Source organism: Schistocerca nitens, chromosome 2, assembly GCF_023898315.1.
Source record: "Schistocerca nitens isolate TAMUIC-IGC-003100 chromosome 2, iqSchNite1.1, whole genome shotgun sequence".
Taxonomy (NCBI): Eukaryota; Metazoa; Arthropoda; class Insecta; order Orthoptera; family Acrididae; genus Schistocerca; species Schistocerca nitens.
In genome coordinates, this window is record NC_064615.1 from 998,250,200 (window position 1) to 998,271,374 (window position 21,175).

Below are 21,175 nucleotides of genomic sequence, written 5' to 3' on the forward strand. Positions count from 1 at the left end.
AGTTTCATTCTGGCAAATAGTCACATCAAAGAGATCATTCAATATTTTACTAATAAAAACACTGGCAACTTTCACTTGGTCTATAAAAATATTACTGATTAGAACAGTTGAATTTGGAGTTACTCTGGTGAGAAAACTGACTGCTGGGATGTGGCTGTAGGTAAACATCAAATTTTCCTTGTGTATCTTCCCATTACTGCATGTTAAGAAATTTACATTGGCATGCAGTAAAAGTGAGTCTAACTGCTTCAAAAAGAAGCTAAGACTCCTGAGGGTACACTATATATTGCTACAATTAATAAATTGAACTATTACAGCCCATGCTTCACATTGTTGCTCTAGACAAAAATCATGTATACATGTTAAATTATGCTTGACACAGTTCTTAACAAAAACAGCAATACCTCCTCTTTCCCTTTGTTTTCTGGAGCATAAAGTCATCAGATTGTAATCAGGAATTAAAAGTCTTTCCACCCCGCAGAAGACATAGTGTTCAGTGAAGCACAGTACACGAGTGTGGTCTATACTTTCATGGCCACGCATATTGATTGTAAGTTCATGTAGCTTATTATCAACCTCAAATATTCTGGTGGAAAATCGACAGTTGATGCTTTCCAGAAACAGTTACAGTGTTTTGTCTACAAAAGAATTAGTAGCTGATGAACTGAGGAATGCATTCTTATCCTGAAAATTTAGAAATCATTTGTCTAATATAGTCTCTCTATATGAAATGCTTTTTGTAAAGTTGTATTCATTTTTACATAAAATAAGGGACAGGCAGCCACTCACCTATAGCAGACACTGCAACAGAAAACAGTGTTCACTAGCTTTTGAGCTCTGACTCTTTTTTTTCTTGAAGAAAGTACACATGTTCACAAACACAGCCATACAGACATTGAAACACACACTGTGGTGACCACAGCAACAGTGTTGCCATGGCTACAGTAGTGTGCATTTGGGTGTCCGTGTGGCTGTGTGTGTTTTTCACTAGAAAAAGAGCCAAAGCTTGAAAGCTAGTGAAAACTGTTTTCTGTTACATGTGTCTATGTGGCACACATCAGTCTGCTGTAGGAGAGTGGTTGCCTGTCTCTCCTCATATGTATTGTTCCATCCAGGAAATTCCAACAGTTCATTTTTAAAGAGCCATCTGTCAAGGGACAATGGTTTGGACTGTGCCCTTTTTCTTGTTTTCTTTTTGATATTATTAAAAATTCCTTTGGCTGCGTAATTTTTTCATGCCAGGTAAGACAAGTCTGTGGTTTGTGTAAAATGTTTGATGGACTGTGTCTGCTTCGATCATATTCACATTCGTGAAGCTGTTATAAACTTTTGTATAATATGCTTTATTTACATACAAGGGTTGAGTTAAATCATACCTGTTTAGAATGTCCAGTACAATTACACTGGTGTTTTTTTAATTTGTTTGAACTAGTAACTAAAAAAAATAAAAAATAAAAAAAAGATAAAAATTAATTAATTATTTTGTGTAAAGAAAACTTATGTTCAAATGACACATTCCACATTGTTATGAAATGTCGTATTCATGATCTATGGAACAAGGGTTATGTATGTATGTATGCTCTCAATGCATTCAGACCTTGCTAGCAAATTCTACAGACTTTTGTACCAGAATATAAAATTTACATTACATTCTGAATTCATTCTTATTATATCCCAAATACTATTAGAGAACTAATGTATTGGCACAAATGTGTAAGAATCACTACATTCATGGAGAAGATTCTGAAAGATGTTTCGTTACATATTTTACCTTCTAACATTTGTACTGCACAATTCTGTAGACTATATACTTTTCTGACCATGGTGGGATTGCCTTAGGAGTTAATGACACAAGATTACATTGTGCAAAACTATACTATATATGCTAACAGCCCCATCGCAACCACCTAAATAGAAGGCCGTGGCGCACTCAGTGTGATGTCGCACAGAGTGGGCCAGGATTGACGTGGTGCTGCACTGACCGGATCAAGTTGCACATCCCACAATCTCTCTAAAACAATTTTATAGAATCTATTCAGTAAAAAAAATCATTTCTATATTACTAGTAGTTTTATATGTCAGCTTCATGGTGAAGTGCTCTTCCTTTCATTAATCGTCATAATTATCGCAATATTTCATGTAACAAATCTGAAAACATTGCAATGAAAAAAGGGGGCCACTATGACTTTGCGTATGGTGCTAGTAGACCATATGTTGCTGTGTATGAAATGAAGGTAACATTTTGAATTTTTCTTTAAACATGGATGGGGTCAATATCTGTCTCCAATCTCAAGAAAATGGACTTTACGTAGCAAGTTCATTTCCGATTACACATGTGCAGGAATGAAATATTGATAACATCCCTCATACTTCATAAACTAGTTGAGATATCAAAACAAGATTTTGGCAAATGATGGCATGTGAAGAGGAGAGTATTTTTCCACTGGTTAACATATGGATCTTTATCTGTTGTCATATAGCAGAAGCTACAGCTTTTATTTTATTTTTTTCAAACCAGTGTTGAAGTTTTTAAAGAGTTATTGACAGCTGCTGAAAAGAAAATTTAATAATATGAAAAACATGCAATTTCTTCTCTTATGTTACTATAAACTGACACAATGAGAGCTGTTGACCTCTCGTATCACAAACTGCTTGTTTAATAAGACATTCTGTTTCAGTACCCTGTCACAATAGATTCTGTGACATTCTGTGTAAATTATACTGTGTTTTAGAAAGAAAGAAAAAAAAACACCTGTCAGCAAAAGAAATGTAGTCTTTACTTATAACTGATGACGCTTTGAGAAAGGTTAACACATCTTTTTAACCATAGATAAACAGGCATCAAATTTGTTATTTTTAGTCAAACAATTCTGCATTTTTCTGCAGACTACAACTGACCCAATAAAAAGCTTTTTTAACTCTGAAGCTTTGGACAAACTGACAATTTACAGAACCTTACCAACTATTTGTCAATGTCACTTTCACTGGTGAATTAAGAGATATTTGTAGTAAGAAGATTCACTCCCTTACTCTGTACATGGGCAGGAATAGAAAGATGAGATGTTATTTGCCTTAAACTTTTCATATGTCAAAGGTATCTGAAGTGTGGAAAGAAAATCTGTTGGAAAGCTTTATTGTGTTAGTTTATAGTACCATTAGAGATGAAATGTCATATTTTTCATAGTAACGAATTCTCTTTTCACTAGCTGTTGATGACTTAAAAATCATAGTATTGGCTTGGAAAAAAATGAAATAAAATAAAAAATAAAAACTGTAGTTTCTGTTGTATCATTGTAGATAAAGATCCATATGTTAACCATATTGCAAAATACTCTCCTCTTTGCACACTAACATTTGAACATGTAAACGTGCTACATTTTCTCGAAACTGCCAAGTTTAAAGAAAAATTCAAAATGTTAGCTACATTTCATACACAGCAATATACAGTCTAATATGCACCAAATGCAAATTCACAGCAACGTGAAACATTTATAAATTTGTTAGATACAGTATCATGATAACTATGACCATTAATGAAAGGGTGGGTACTCACCATTAAACTGAAATATAAGGCCACTAGTAATGTAGAAATCAAATTTTTTACTGAATAGATTCTGTAAAATCATTTAAGAAAGATTGCAGGGCGTGCACCTTGATTCTGTCAATGCAGCATCTCACCAAGCCTGGCTCGATCTGCATGACATTACACTAAGTTAACCATGGTCTTCTCTCTACGTGCTGGTAGTCTCCTCCACAGATCAATACATAAAGGAAATTTGTAAGTTCAAAGCAAAGATGAGTCAGTATGCACTCAAAATTATATTTTACATTAAAAAAAAAATCAAATGGCTCTGAGCACTATGGGACTTAACATCTGTGGTCATCAGTCCCCTAGAACTTAGAACTACTTAAACCTAACTAACCTAAGGACATCACACACATCCATGCCCGAGGCAGGATTCGAACCTGCGACCGTAGCGGTCACACGGTTCCAGACTGAAGCACCTAGAACCGCACGGCCACACCGGCCGGCTATTTTGCATTAAGTCTCAGGGTTTATAGTTTTTTCACTGTTGTAATGTAAGGTCCTTTGAATACTGAACTACAGTACAGCATCTGGAAACATTCAGACTGTAATATTGAAAGTGTACAGGCTACTAACACATTTATTAGCAGTTTTATCATGTACCTACAGTATTAACAAGGTTATGCAGTCTTAAATGGAGACACTGTTTGTGGTAACTTAAATGTCAATTTTCTGACAGGCAAAATCTGGTCAAGAACAGTTGAGATTTACTTAGGAACATATTTGGATTATTTTCCTCAGTAAAGACCTAGCTAGGACTGAAGGTCCTAATCTACTGATAATTTATATTTGCACACCCTCTTACCTTGATTTAGATGTAAAACCATAACAAATGGTTTATGAACCATAGTGTTGAAACAGTGACAGCAAAATGTGAGAAATTATATTTAGATAATAAAAGAACAATATTGCTTGACAGAATCATAACTGATGGCTCTGCCACCTTTATTGGTTGCAAGGTAAACTTATAATAGGGAAGCTAACATGTAGTGGTGTTGGTGGTATCCCTCTTTTGTGGATGGAATCTTATCTTCATAACAGAAAGCAGAGGGGAACAATGATAAACTGCATCAGTGTCAAAATTAAATGTATACTGTGTCAACAGAAAATAGTAAGTCTTACAAGGTTTAGTACTGGATCTCCACCTGTTCTTAAGATTCATAAATATACTTGCAGTGTATTTATGGACTACTCAGAAACTGAAATGCCTGGTGATAATCTAAGCATACTAACGAAGAGTCCTAACTAACCTGCACTAGACATAGCCTGGATGAATCTAGAATCTTTATTCAATATTGCTATTATTCAATAAAGCAATAGCTAAATGGGCTTGCAATGGGTTCACAGCCAAATGTTTGAATCCTAATCCTACAAAAATAATTTCAAGCATATAAAAATGGCTAGCTATTATCGTAAGAAACCATTAATGGCCATAGAGAAAATGAAACACTGTGTGTAAAATTCGCATGGTCTAGCTGGATAACAAACAAAAAGAGAGTGAACGCATACTGGAACAAATCAAAAGGCTTGGTTCAGCATCTTTTCCATTTACAAGTATTTCTCATTGTTCTGGCTTGGAGATCTGGATGTTGGCTTATGTTGAACAACTTCACTCACTTTTTTAACATAATCATCTTCTCGAGTACTGCAACTAGAATGAAGAAAGTATTCATTCTTCAAAAGTGAGCAGTAATAATACTTTGTGAAGTAAATATATATAAATTTTTACACAGAACTTCTCAAACATCCTAGAATACTTAACCCTTAATGGTATTTGTTAGTTATAATGAAAGTAATACTCAGTTGTTCAATTCAGTTTTCAATTACACATCCATAATACAAAACAAAAAAGTAATTTCCATATGGAGTCAGCCTCATTGTCAAGGGGTCAGATTGGTGCAATGATCTTCTACATCTTACATCTGATATAAAGTGAGAAACTGAAGTACTATATAAACTCAAAAGAATTAATAGCACAATGTATCAGCCTATTCTTCTGCAAAGTGTCTGGTCATCTGGATTAAATAAATGTGGCTCCTGTCAGCTGTATGACAGATATTGTTGGTCTTTGTCAGCAGCCCTTGTTTTCTTTTAGCAGCAAGTAACTGTTATTCTATGATAAATTGCAGTGTTGTCCTGCTGATATTAAACTAGCAATATGTGATAACAGCCGCTATTTAATACACCTAAGGAATCAGCAGCTCTTTTTTTTCCAAAATAGTAGCAGTCCTCTTAATTTCACACTGAGACATATAGCTGTCATAAATAGTTGATATCAGTCTACAAATAAATAATTAGTAATGCATTGTCCAACAGCTGGTTCATATTTTGAATCTATCCCTTGACTCATTCCATATCCACAAGGGGTGCTCATTATAACAGAATCTACAGAACAGCATGAATGAATGTTTATTATACTGTATGTGACATGAAAAAAGTACTAATGACACAAAAACACACATGCGTATATGGTATGACACATTTATTAATTTGTACAAAATGTTTCAATTTTATTGTTTAAATTATTGGATTTGATCTAATAGCAATTACAAAAAAATTGAGAACTATGTAATAAAGACAATCAATAACATATAAAGCCAAAGAAGACATAGAGTTGATCTTTGACCAATAAATAATTTCTTCATAACAACACACACAATTCTTAGACTTTGACATATACTGATACGATTTTGCAGCACAGCAATCACAAAACTGAACTTATATATATATATATATATATATCAAACAACATGAAAATACATATTGTATATTTTCTTCACCATCGTAGAAAATAACACTTCACAAGAACACGTACAGTTGCACGCAACAAAATATTTCCTGAAGATCTGTTTTAATTTTAGTCTTGTATCATTAACTGTGTTTTCAAACAGATATTTAGTATTTCACATAGCATAATATACATAAAAGACAATGTAAATTCAATACCTTTAAAGAATTTCTATCTACTTGGATATTTAGATTTTTGACTATGTGTGCAAAAACATGCGTTCAAGGATTGTGTAGATAAGACAACAGTTATACAGTTATTATACAAGAATTTGAGAAATAGTAAGAACAATACAGATACACTCATTTCTGATTCCCTCTTCCATGTTGGTCATACAAAAGGGTCATTCTTTTAAACACTGGAAAATCCAGGATGGAATAATGACAATATTATGAAAAGGATAGACTGCTACTCACTATACAGTGGAGACATTGTATTGCAGATAGGAACATATACGCTGCCTGGAAATATTTGAGAAAAAGAAACAACAGCACTGAACTAACTCTGATACATAACTAGGAGAACAGGAGAAGGCAAGACTGTTTGAGGCAGTACAAGTTATCATTTTAGATAAGTATTACAACTTTCATCTTCGTTTGAAACCAAAAATAAACAAGAGGACTCATACAAATCAACAAACAAAATGGAATTACACATGAGAGAAATGATGGAACTACAAACAGAATCTTGAGTAACCAGGATACTCCGAGTATAAATTTGAAATATTCTCAAGAGGTATGGAAAATAAAAAGTGAATGACACATAAAAAAGGAAGAAGAGAGAGTAAAATCTGGAAAGAGAGGAATGTGAGTTGGAGAATAGGTAATTTAGCTGACAAAGACAAGGTGCAAATGGCAGAAAAGTGCATGAGAAAGGGGAAGAAGGGATGATTAGGTGGCAAGAGCAAAAAATGTTACATGGCTTGTGCTAGGATCACTTTGTATGAGAAATCAAATGATAGGAAGCACCAACAAAAACATTACTATAACCTAAATTCAATTGTTTGGTAACAACAAGCATTCTTTTCACTTGTCCTTTACCACATCAGAAAGCAAATCATCACTGTAAGGGGCCCTAACTTTCAGTGTTTATGTGAGCCACTGTTGTCAAGATAACTACTCTCATCATTGATAAGCTCAATATTTCTAACTTTTATCCCTGATGACCTCATCATTAACTTTCTACTTTATGAATAAGATATTGCTGCCAGATATTTATCTCTTCACAATTTAGTATTTATTATTTATCAGAGCAAGTAATATTCACAGAGATTAATGCAAAAAAAATTAACTAGAATGAGTATAAATCTGCCACCAGTTTAAAAATTGCCACAAAGTAGTTTTTTGTTATGGTACCTCCAGTTCTTTTCAGTTCTTAAAGCTGTTGATTATTAATTTTACAAATTCCTGTTGTCTGACAACTAAATACAGACATGGAATAACACAGTACTTCTGACACTGCAGTGATCTTTGTCTTCCTGCAGTAACTTTAACAACAAATGGTATACACAGCTCCTGAGCAAATGAAAGCTATTGCACACTTCAGAAGTAACACTTTATTGAACCATTTAGAAATGCAACGAGGACAGACACTACTGCTACCCAGTAAGTGCTCCTTTTAGCTGGAGCTGTGTTGCACCCATCCTCTGTACAAACATGGCAGCGTTCAATGCTGCTATGAGGAGGCAGTTGCACATTGCACGACACATTCATCGGTCCATTCATAGGAACTGAGCCACAGTTACGCATTGTAATCACCTCCAGTGTGTTTACTGAAACATAAAAGAAATATTTTACTATTGTCATTTTAATAATTTAATAAGGTAAATGTTGCTGACTATAGAATGGATTCCTGAGACAAATTAATACCAATTTTTCAAAAATGTGTTGCTGTTCATCTGTCAGATAATATTAATCAAACAGCTTATTTGAAACAAGTCATCAAGGCACTTTTCTTCTACCCACATTTGAAAACAAGAGTGATACACAAATTTTTCTCTGGTTGTTTTCTAAAACTTGGGTTCACTGAAAAACTGTAAACAAATGCAGAATGAGATTTTCACTCTCCAGCAGAGTTTGCCCTGATATGAAACTTCCAGGCAGATTAAAACTGTGTGCCAGACCGAGACTCGAACTCGGGACCTTTGCCTTTCGCGGGCAAGCGCTCTACCAACTGAGCTACCCAACCACGACTCACGCCCCGTCCTCACAGCTTTACTTCTGCCAGTACCTCGTCTCCTGCCTTCCAAACTTTACAGAAGCTCTGCCAGGAAGTTTCATATCAGCGCACACTCTGCTGCAGAGTGAAAATCTCATTCTGGAAACATCCCCCAGGCTGTGGCTAAGCCATGTCTCCACAATATCCTTTCTTTCAGGAGTGCTAGTTTTGCAAGGTTCGCAGGAGACCTTCTGGAAAGTTTGGAAGGTAGGAGACGAGGTACTGGCAGAAGTAAAGCTGTGAGCACGGGGCGTGAGTCATGCTTGGGTAGCTCAGTAGGTAGAGCGCTTGCCCGCGAAAGGCAAAGGTCCCGAGTTCGAGTCTCGGACCGGCACACTGTACATGAATGACTTCAATTCCAAGATTTTAGTTGTATTTTGATTCTGGAAGCTAAAACGTTTTAACTCAGTAGCTAAATGAATAAGTATCATACTACAAATGTAAAGGGGCTCAAGTGCCAGTTGGTCTGGTAATTTTTTTCTGTAGCTTATAACTTTTTCCACCTTTGGTGGTAGTGACACATTGATCAAAACAAAATCCAAGTTGCATCATGATTTGGACTCCATGATAAATTGTAAGTTCCATTACAAGTGGCTGGTTAAGTCAATTCAAAGATCAGGGGGATACCTCAAACAAAATTATGTGTAGTAGAGCTTAGAGCTCTATGATGCTCAGGCCATCCACTGGGTTGAGGACAGCCTTACATTTTCTAAGCTAAAAAGCTTGTATACTCTGCAACCAACAACTCTTGATACTCATTGCAACAACCTTTGATATTAACATTCATAAAACATAAATTGAATGTGGAATAAACTACTGTGCTAGTTCTGCTCTACCTAACTAAGTCATTAGTTTGTATTGTATATTACAGATATTTTGCTGTACTCTGGAGATGAAATACAAATGATAAACAACAGTGTGATTTGGAACTTCACACACTTCCTCATGCTATAATTAGTAAATAAATTAAATTATAAATCACAGGTAAATACAAAAAATACTCATATGTATACAATCACAAAAAAGGACAACCACAGTACAGTTTTTAAGGCTCTTGGCACAAAGAGAAAAGAAGAACGTGGGAACTATTGATGGAAGAGCTCACAGAAGACAAGACAAGACAAACACACACACACACACACACACACACACACACACACACACACACACACACACACACACACACACACAGTATAACAACAGATAGTTAGCAATGCTGAATCAAGAGAATTGAAATCTCAACACCAGAATAAACTGAAAGACAAAAAAAGCAATAGCTTGAACAAAAAAGACATCTGGTAAATGTAAAGAACAAAAACAGAAATTGTGTAAACATCCAAAGGATGCAGATGGAAGAATGAATGAAATATTATGCTAACCTACTGATAGAAGAAGCACAAAATTTGAAAGTAGGAGATAATATACTGTAAGTTAATGACAGTGCAGTGTGTTCAGCGCACAAGTAAGGAAGAACACAGAAATCATTTAAGGCAATGAAAAATGAAAATACCCTGCTCCTGGATGCATTCGATGATCAGCCAAAAATGCTTCAGATAAGGCAACAGGGATCTAGTTGATGTATTTAATTGTATGTGACTGAATTGGAAGAAGACTGGTTTGTTTAACACCACCAGTAAATACAAAAAGTTCTAAGAAAATATAATGTGATAATTATAGGGCTGTTCATGAAATTTTGGTTATTGGAAGGCTGTAGGTGCAAATCATAAGACAAAGGAAGAAAAAGAAATAGATACTGAAGAGAAACAATGCAGATTCACTGTGAATAGATAATATGTTGACAACACCTTGTCAGTGAGACAGGTGAGAGAGGAATTGTCACAATAGATGTATACATTTAATTTTGATGATGGAGAGTCCTTGGTGGCATGATGGAAGGAATAAGGGTACAGCTCTGGCACTGAATGGCTGACAGACACATACAAAGACTGACAATATTGCTATGCTATCAGACAATGTCCTCCTTCAAACTAGAACAGAATAGACAGCTACTCTCAAAACTTATTTGTTACTGATTTAGAAAAGACATATGATAATGCCCTTGTTGCAAATTATATAGGATGTTAGAAAAATGTGGTCAGAACAGAAGATTTATGTCAATAATATAAAATTTATGTCAATGTATGGAAGTAAGATGAAGCATCTGAATCCTCCTGGTAAGAAGCTACATGCACAACTAATTATTAGAAACTACAAGTCCTTTTCTTGGTAAATTTATGTGAAAGACAGTTACAATACAAGCAGTTAGTCAAAAAACTAAATACTGTAGTTTGGACAAAGCCATGAATCTTAGAGAACATTCATTTATTGTCCTCTGTGAAAGCACCAAAAGCCTCATTAATAAAAATGATACTTCTCATTTCCACACACAAAGCAAAGGGCAGATGGAATGTCAACAGATACGTTGTGCTTCCATTACATTGATTTTTGGTGGAAATCAAATAGATATATCTTACTGGGTACAACTTAATATCAAACTACTGTAGAATTAGTAAGAGGAAAGTCAGAGTGACTATATATACAAAAAAACAGAGTTAAGTCCCAGGCTCTTGTGATTAATGAATGCTGTGTTGAACAAATCTTTGAGTACTGTGCCACAATATTGAATTGCAAAACACAAGGTGGGACTCAACGTGAATTTCAGTATCACAGAATAATAGACAGTAGGGCAACAGAGACAATGAGGTACATGAAGGAACTATCAGGTTTTTTGAGGAATATAAATATTTAGTATTTATAAAGATGGATGTAACTGGAAAGAAATTTCAGTTTCATGCAAGATTAGCTACATGGTCAAGTCACATTAATGTGACCTCTTGTCAAAAGCCTGAATAACCATCTTTTGCAGTGGAGACATGCAGGAAGAGAGTCAATGAGGTTCTGGAAGGTATCAACAGTGATTTGGAACCATGCCAACTCTAGTGCTGTGACCAGGTGCACTAGGTTTCACAGTTGAGGATCCATGGCATGAACAGCCCAATCGAGGTTGTTCCACAGATTCTCAATTGGATTTAAATCAGGGGACCTTGATGATCAGGGGAGTACAGTAAAATCATCCCGGAGCTCTTCAAACCGTGCTCATACACTGTGAGCTGTGTGACACATTGCATTGTCCTCTACATAGATGCCATCATGCCGAAGAAAAAAAAAAACTGCAAATAGGGGTTGACATGGACCCCAAGTATGGATGCATACTTGCGTTGAGCCACTATGCCTTCCAGAATGATGATATCACCCAGGGTAACATTCCCTAGGCTACAACATTCCTTGCTCTGGCCTGGACCCTCGCAGTGATCCAATGCCCCTCAGTCTGGTGGAACATGAAATGTGATTCATCTGAAAAGGCCACCTGTTGCCACTCAGTCAACCTCTAGTTGCTGTATTGGCAAGTAAATTCCAGCCTTCATCGTCAATGAACAGCAGTCAGCATGGATACATGAACCAGGTGTCTGCCGTGGAGGGCCAGATGCAGGAAAGCTCACTGAATGGTCATTAAGGAGACACTGTTGGTAGAACCTTGGCTGATCTGGGTTGTCAGTTGCTCAATAGTTGCACATGTGTTTGCCCCAACACACCTCTGCAGCCATCGTTCACTGCTGTCATCCTGAGATGCACCACTTGCCTTGGTGCCAGTTTTGGATAGTACCATTTTGCCATGCACAGTATATTTTAACTACAGTGGCATGTGAACAGTTTACAAAGTTAGCCATTTTGAAATCTTCCATCCTTGGCCTAAAAGCCAAAAATCATGCCCTTTTGAATGTCAGAAACATCTCCCTGTTTCCACACTATGACAATGACTGCACTATTTACTGCATCCTCCCAAGACACTCTTTATATACCTTCCACTGATACTGCTACCACCTGTCATCTGTGACTGGTTATTGCTTGCTGATGTCAAACATAGGCATTGGGTCACATTAATGTGACTGGGTTATGTATAATTAAAGAGAATTCCCAGTTATAGTATGAACAATTACACAGATGTCAAAGAAAAAATGTATGGGGAAATTACTCAAAGCATATTATTTGTATTGTATTGCATGTTAACTGGGGGCCTAGAAAGGCTCCGTCCCCACCACAGCCACAGTGGTCCACAACCCCTTGACAACTACCGCAGTCCACTTCACCCCTCCGCCGCCCCACACCGAACCACTCTTTCAGTGTTATTGTGCGGTTCGGCCACCAGTGGCCCCCAGGGAACATATCACAGCAGATGAGTGTAACCCCTATGTTTGCATGGTAGAGTAATGGTGCTGTACGTGTATGTGGAGAACTTGTTTGTGCAGCGATCGCCAACATAGTATAGCTGAGGTGGAATAAGGGGAACCAGCCTGCATTCGCCAAGGCAGATGGAAAACCAGCTAAAAACCATCTACAGACTGGCCGGCTCACTGGACCTTGACAAGTCCGCCAGGTGGATTCATGCAGGGGACCAGGCATTCCTTCCCACTCCGGAAAGCTGTGCATTAGACCACTCGGCTAACCGGGCAGGTAAGTATATTACTTTATGGAGCATAAATATGGACAATGATACAAAGAAATCAACAAAGATTATCAGCCTTGGAAAATGTGTGCATGAGGCGAACTAGTTGATTATAAATATTATAATGGAAGGCTTTTAAAGAAATAAAAGGAATAGAAGGGGTAGCAAAAGACATGCTTGAAGAAATACAGGAGTGTAGTCTAAAGTTGTATGGTCACATAAGGAGAATGGAGCAATGTCATAAGGCAAGGTGAGCTTGGGAATGATGTCCACGAAAGTGGAGGAGGAGGAGAAGGAGGAGGAGGAGGAGGAGGAGGAGGAGGAGAAGAAGAAGAAGAAGAGACCAACCAAGAGGAGATTAAAGAAAACAACTAATGTTTGTAATGGAAGAAAGAAAAAAAGCAAGAAACGGGTGCTTGGAAGAGGATGTGACAATTGGTCAATGAGCCTGAAACAAACACAAGGGAAGGGGCACAGAAGAAAGTGGATGGGGGTTCCTCCTGTCTGCAGTTCTCCAGTTGTCACAAAACTTTTGGCAACAAAACTTTTTAAGTAACATTCCTAAATGTAACACAACATTGTGTATCGGACACATAAAGACATTTCATAACCTCAGTTTCTGTTGTTTTAAGTGTTGTTCAGTTGCTTTACTCTATATGAATGTGTGATGTACCGATACTGCTCAGCCACTGCAATGGGCACAGTTGCATTAGTACAACAAGTACTATCAGCTCTGTAAAGCCGTTTTGCCTCAAATATTTAATACTAGTGCATAAATACAGAAAGAAGGTTGGTAAGTTTCATATACCAATCATAAAAATACTTACTTACCTTTAAGAACAATAGCCTCACAAGTGGGCTTTTCCCCTTTATGTTTTGCTTTGCATTCAGTAAGTGTCTTATGTGATGGGTAAAAAGGGTCAGCACAATCTGGGTCTGCATCAGATGAACAAGACCAGCACTGCAATGCATATCCTGAAACAATAAGATCGTCATTTGTTTCACCTGCTTCATTTAGTTATGCCAATGCCAATAAAAATGTACCAGTGCATGCTTAAATGCTGATCAGTTCTAGGACTCCGAGGAGAAAATGCAGAAAATACATTTAATATAGAGATATCTGACCGTAGACTAAACCTGACTGAAGGCTGACCTTGTTCTGGGCTTGTATCACACACAAGTTGTGTGTAGGTAGCGTTGTTGGCAATATGGCATGATCCTAAGTTAGGGGGTGCCCATGTCACAGAAAATACAAAAGCTAACATGAGGCCAAATGTCATACAAAACACAGGGAAATTCTCTGACTGTATGCCATATAATTATAAATTTAGTAAAGGAAGGGAGGAAAGTGGATGTGAAGTTTGTAGAGATAACAGGAAATGGAGAATTACACAGATTTCAGTAGGTGAAGGTGAGTTGATGAATAGAGATATTAGTGTGTTACAATTAACAAAGTATTCTTGGTTATTATGCCATGGTCGAAAGGATTTCACTCTAAAACCTGACCTTTCGTCCCCATCTGCGGAGGACATTTTCAAGGGTGATCATAGCTCTGTTGAATGTCTGATTTACACCCCCCCCCCCCCCTCGCTACTGACTACAGCAAAAATCAGTTTCCACGAGCTTCCGTACAATGGCGTGACGTCACATGTTTTGAATACGCGAGAGCAACTGGCCGTGTCAACTGCCGTCACCCACTGTTGCTATCATTCCATGGTGGAAAACTGGTACCCATCTTCAGCACTGGAATCCAAATTTCATGCGCAGTGACCCAGTTGCGCTCGCGTATTCAAAACGTAATGTCACACCACTGTGCGGAATCAAGTGGAAGTGGAATTTTGTTGTAGTCAGCAGTGAGCCAGGGTGTGAATCTGACATTCAGCAGTGCTACGATCCCCCTTGAAAATGTCCTCCGCAGTTGGGGATTAAACGTCAGGTTTTAAAGTGAAATCCCTTTGACTACGGCATAATAGCCCAGAATATTTTACTAATCGTGACAATTCTGGCTGTGAAAGTTTACATTTTGCAATATTAGTGTGTTGTCACTATTTTCAATTTATTTTTATTATAGTGATCCTTGCATCTTGACCCAGAACTGTCACAAGGGGAAAATTAATTTGGCTCTTTCGGCATTGGAATGTAGAATATTACTATGAGTTTCAGACATTTCATGATTCATCATTTTTACTCTTGTAATGTATGAATTGGTCACCTCTTTATACTGTAAAATTGTAAGTTCTTCGTCAGTCTGATATTTCATAAGTTGCTCACACACATGAGCCAGGAATCTGTAAATGTATAGAAATGTGAAACTAAACTTGTAAAGCTACTCTTATAAATTATATGAACATTTTGATTCTGGGTTTGAAAAAGTCTCCAAGTACTGTGGAAAGCAGACTTTGTCATAAATAAGTCTATTCGTTTAGTATACTTCAATTTTATTCTTCAACAGAATTCAGTGGACTGTCATAATTGTCAAGTAAGTAACAACAAATGAAAGGCAACTCACCTGTGTCGCAGGAAAGCTAGCAGGTCTTTCCAATACAGTACCTAATTTGAATGCTAATTATTTATAGTATCAATCTGATGCTTTTAAAATATATCTAAAAAGAAAGATGATGAGACTTACCAAACAAAAGCGCTGGCAGGTCGATAGACACACAAACAAACACAAATATACACACAAAATTCAAGCTTTCGCAACAAACTGTTGCCTCATCAGGAAAGAGGGAAGGAGAGGGAAAGACGAAAGGATGTGGGTTTTAAGGGAGAGGGTAAGGAGTCATTCCAATCCCGGGAGCGGAAAGACTTACCTTAGGGGGAAAAAAGGACAGGTATACACTCGTACACACACACATATCCATCCACACATACAGACACAAGCAGACATATTTGTCTTTAAATATGTCTGCTTGTGTCTGTATGTGTGGATGGATATGTGTGTGTGTACGAGTGTATACCTGTCCTTTTTTCCCCCTAAGGTAAGTCTTTCCGCTCCCGGGATTGGAATGACTCCTTACCCTCTCCCTTAAAACCCACATCCTTTCGTCTTTCCCTCTCCTTCCCTCTTTCCTGATGAGGCAACAGTTTGTTGCGAAAGCTTGAATTTTGTGTGTATATTTGTGTTTGTTTGTGTGTCTATCGACCTGCCAGCGCTTTTGTTTGGTAAGTCTCATCATCTTTCTTTTTAGATATATTTTTTCCACGTGGAATGTTTCCCTCTGTTATATTCATATCATTAATTTGATGCTTTTAAAATATAGACAGAGTATTGATAGCCTTGGTATGTAACATACTCTGTTAATGATGGCTGTAGAAGCAGTTTATAACTCCTCCATCTGTATGATACTGCATATCCCATTCCACATGACTTAAGATTCTCTCTCATCACAGCAACATGATGTATGAGTAACTGAAAGCTTGACTGTGGTATGGCTAATAATAAAACCTCAACTTTCTGAACAGGAGGAAAATTGTATTTAGAAAGTTGGAAATTTCTCACAATTCATTAAATTTTACATTTTAAAGCTGATACACAAATTAATGCCATAAATTAAATTTCCTACAACTTATTCTACTTAAAAGCACAGAGCTACGTAGTTGTAGTCATATCTGCTACTGAAGTTGACAAACTTTGAGATACAAATCATGTCACACTGACTTGTGGATGGACAAGATACAGAATAAAATAAGGATCAATACAGCATCGGCATAGATGAGTGTAACAAATCACTTAAAAATCACTCTCAGTTTGTCTCAGAGGTTCAGTTGAGATTAACTAATTTATACCTTGTTTAAAGAATTAACACTGCCAAAATGTCATCAGCATTGCAGATCACATTAGAGTCCTATGGAAGGTATCCCACTCTCTCTCTCTCTCTCTCTCTCTCTCTCTCTCTCTCTCTCTCACACACACACACACACACACACACACACACACACACACACATCGGTACATAGTTTTAATGCATATAAATGTATTACCTCATAAAAAGAAAAAAATATTACTGTTTTGCAGCTCTTGACTGTATTGACACCAATGGCAACTATGAACATTTGATATAGTGTCCCTCCCACACAAATATTCAAACCATCCACAAGATACAGAGTTTATTACTTAATAAAATTTCAGAAACCAGTATTTAGCAAGGAATCTAGGAATAAACTATAGCTTCCTAGGTATCGCTCTGGCAGAGGCTGCAAAGGCAAGACTAGATCGACTACAGTGGTCACAGATGCACTTTCACATACCTTTAGAAGTTTATAAGGTGTGTGGTTGAAGCAGGAAGCACTCTCCTGAATGTCACTCAGATGATGATGTTCACATGAGTATAGTTATAATGCATTACAAGGAAGGAAGGTGTGCACAAAATAATATTAGCTTCAAACAGGGGAGAATCTTTACAAGTGCTCCACTTTTGAAAGTGGGTAATTCTTTTACAGAAATGAATTAAAAACAGAGAAGGTTAGAGATGAACAAATTAAAGAATCCTCACTCAATTCCAACACACATTACAATTGCAAATGTAAGGTAAGGACACTGAAATTTAATAGCTCATGAAGATTAGAGTAGGACTGTTTCTTCTCCAGCAGTGCAACGGGAGGATTGAAGGATACTGCTGCTAGTGTTCTATATTGACATCTATGTTTATATTCCGCATGCCACCTCATGGTGTGTGGCAGAGGGTACTTTGGGACCAGTGTCACTTTCCCCTTTTACTGTTCCTGTCGTGTATGGTTCACGGGGAGAACGATTGCTGATAAGCCTCGGTATGAGCTTGAATGTCTAATTTTCTTTGATAGTCTATTCACCAGTATATTTAAGAGGAAGCAATACATTCGTTGACTCTTCTAGGAACATAAGCTCTCAGAACCTTAACAACAGATCGTACCTTGATGCAGAACGCCTCTCTTGCAGCATCTGCAATTGGAGCTGGCTGAACATTTCCATGAAACTTTCGCAGTTTCTAAATGAACCTGTAAAAAACATGCTACTCTTCTTTGGATCTTCCCTAATTCCTCAGTGAATTCTTTCTGCTACAGATTCCATACTGATGATCAGTATTCAAGTATTGGTCAAACAAGTGTTTTATATGCTGATTCGTTTATTGATGGACTACATTTACTGAGGATCTTCCATTGAATCTCATTCTGGCATTTGTCTTCCAGATTTATATACCGGCTGTTTATAATTTAATTTTCCCTATTTAACATGTTATAACACGGAAACTAATTACCGTATGAGTACCAAACTTGGCAGCATTAATGTCCAGAGTATGGGGTGCATGATTTCCATGCATCACAGTGCCACCATTCAGTTCCAACCACGGCCACCAGGTGCCGTGATGAGTCATTGTGATTCATAGCCTCACACATTTGACCAGTGGCAGTGCACTTGTTGACGTGTCAACATGAGCTTGGACAAAAGCAGCAGGGCATTACTGGTGAAGCTCTATTATTAAAACAACAGTAATGCTGCAGCTGGGCTTCGAGAATATTGCTGTCTGAAAGGGTTACAGAAGGGTCCTCTTTCTCCACCTGCTGTGCATAACATGATGAAGTTCGAATCAACTGGATAACTGGGTGCCGCTCCAGGAAGAGGCCGACGACTGGTTGCATCACAGGTGGTAGATGAAATCGCCGTTGTTATGGAAGACAACGCTGCGCACAATTCCCGATCATCAGACAGTGCGCGAGCTGTGTCACAACAGTTGAAATACCATGGTCCACTGTATGGGACATGTTTAAAACCATTCTCAAATGGTATCTGTACATCATGGTATCATACAGCAGCTTGGACCACAGGATGCACAACGACGTGTTGACTTTGCTCTCCACTTTCTTGCAAGGATTGAAGTTGATGAGGGCTGGCCCTGGACCATCCTATGGACAGACGAAGCTCATTTTTCACTGACGGGTGAGGTGAATACACAGAATTGCCAACTGTGGGCATCTTCACCGCCAGTCACTGTGCATGAAGTCCCTCTGTATGGTGGTCACCTTATGGTGTGGCTTCACGGCTATGTTCATCATTGGCCCACTTTTTTTGAACAGGCTGATGCTCAAGGACCAAAGACGTGCAATGTGACTGACCAGCATCACTGTGATATGCTTCGCTAGCATGTCATACCCACCCTACAGGAGAAAGACACATTGGACTCAACAGTTTTCATGCAAGATGGAGCCCCACTGCACATCGCTCATGAAATTCACCTGCTTCTCTGAAACACATTTGGAACCCATCAAAGTATCAGCCGATTGTTTCCAAATGCTTGGCCGGCACGATCACCTGATCTCACTCTCTGGGTTTCTGGTTCTTGGGGATGCTTGAAGGACAGGGTCTAACAGTGGTACATTCACACATGTGCTGATACGAAGAGCAGCATATCAAGAGAGGTAGCCAGCATACCTACAGACATGCTTCGTTCTGCAGTGAAGAATGCATTCCTGAGCTTTCAGACTCTTCTGGACACTGATGGGTGCCATGTTGAGCCCTTTTGTAGCAGAAATGGTACTGGTATGTAACGGTATGATGTACCGTAGCAGCACATTAAAAGTGTTTCAGTTGAATTGATTATGCATTTTTTATCTTCTCCATGTCATCGACATTAAAGCTACCAAATTTGGTACTCGAGCGGTAATTAGTTTTCGTGTTGTAACGTGTTAAATAGGGAAAGTTTAATCATAACGATCCGGTATACTGTGAAAAGTAATGGACCTATAACACTCCCCTAGGGCACACCCGAGGTTACTTTACGTCTGAAGACTTCTCTCTATTCAAAATGACATATTGTGTGCCGGCCGCTGGTGGCCGAGAGGTTCTAGGCGCTACAGTCTGGAACCGCGAGACCGCTACGGTCGAATCCTGCCTCGGGCATGGATGTGTGTGATGTCCTCAGGTTAGTTAGGTTTAAGCAGTTCTAAGTTCTAGGGGACTGATGACCTTAGAAGTTGAGTCCCATAGTGCTCAGAGCCATTTGAACCATTTTTCACATGTGTTCTGTTTACTACAACCTCTTCAGTCAAATCACACAGTTGGTCTGATATTCCATACTCTCGTTTTCCGTTCATTAGGCGGCAGTGTGGAACTGTATCAAAAACAGTTCGGAAATCAAGGAGCACTGCATCTGCCTGGGCGCCTGCTATCTACTGCTATTTGGTCTCGTGGAAGAACTGAGCGAACAGGGTTTCACACGATCGTTGTTTTTGTAACATATGTTGGTTCCTGCAGAGGGGATTTTGCGGTCTCCAGAAATGTCGTAACGTGCGAACATGAAAAATGTTCAAAAATCCCACAACAGACCGACTTCAGACATATAGGTCTATAGTTTGCGTGTCCGTTCCACAACCCTTCTGAAAACGGGAATGACCTGTGCTTTTTCTCCAATCATTAGGAATGCTTCGCTGCTCTAGAGACCCACGGAACAGTGATGCTAGAAGACGGGAAAGTTCTTTCGCATACACTGTTCAGAAATGAACGGGTATCCTGTCGGGTTCAGTGGCCTCATTCTGTTGACCATTTTCTGTTGCTTTTCTGCCCCTTGCTGTTCTACATTGCAGCCAGTGTTAAACCTCCTGCAGGGCATTTTGTCACTGCTTTGGACAATTGGACAGCTCAGTGAGTTGATCTCAGAGCTGTTCACACAGTTCACTGATGCAGCTCTGTCAGCATTAACAACATTAAAAACTCAGACTACTGGGTGAATATGTATATCATTGCAAAGCGATGTTTCTACACTTATTTTTCTCTTTGTGACAAAAAGTGAGTTAACATAATTTACCTATTGGCTTACTAAATGAACTTACTGGGGTCTCATATGGAAACTTACTGCAAAATGAATTGTCGCTGTGCGATGAAGAGGCTTGTTCGGGTACATATTTTTCCAGCAGTATTATGTAACTCTGTCGACGAGGATTGTGAGGTAACCGTCTCTAAATGCTCATTGTACACAGTTCTCTTTGCATCGTTCACTCGGACGCAGACTGAGATGAACGAGCATTAACTGACAGCAGCAGTTCCTGTCAGCTCTCAAGTCGATTGTCATTGACAGGCACTCGTCTCTGGTCCTTGCCGGTTAGG

General features: G+C 38.2%; 1 protein-coding gene across 1 annotated transcript in view; it reads right to left on the reverse strand.

The window, feature by feature from the left end:
- Positions 1-6,086: 6,086 nt before the first annotated feature.
- Positions 6,087-21,175, reverse strand: part of LOC126234755 (uncharacterized) — a 112,958-nt gene continuing 97,869 nt past the window's right edge. Inside the window, exons 3-4 of the mRNA XM_049943504.1 lie at positions 13,927-14,070; positions 6,087-8,145 (exon numbers count right to left, since the gene is read on the reverse strand). Of these exons, the coding sequence (XP_049799461.1) occupies positions 7,916-8,145; positions 13,927-14,070 (374 nt within the window). The 3' untranslated portion in view covers positions 6,087-7,915. The remainder of the gene's footprint in view (positions 8,146-13,926; positions 14,071-21,175) is intronic.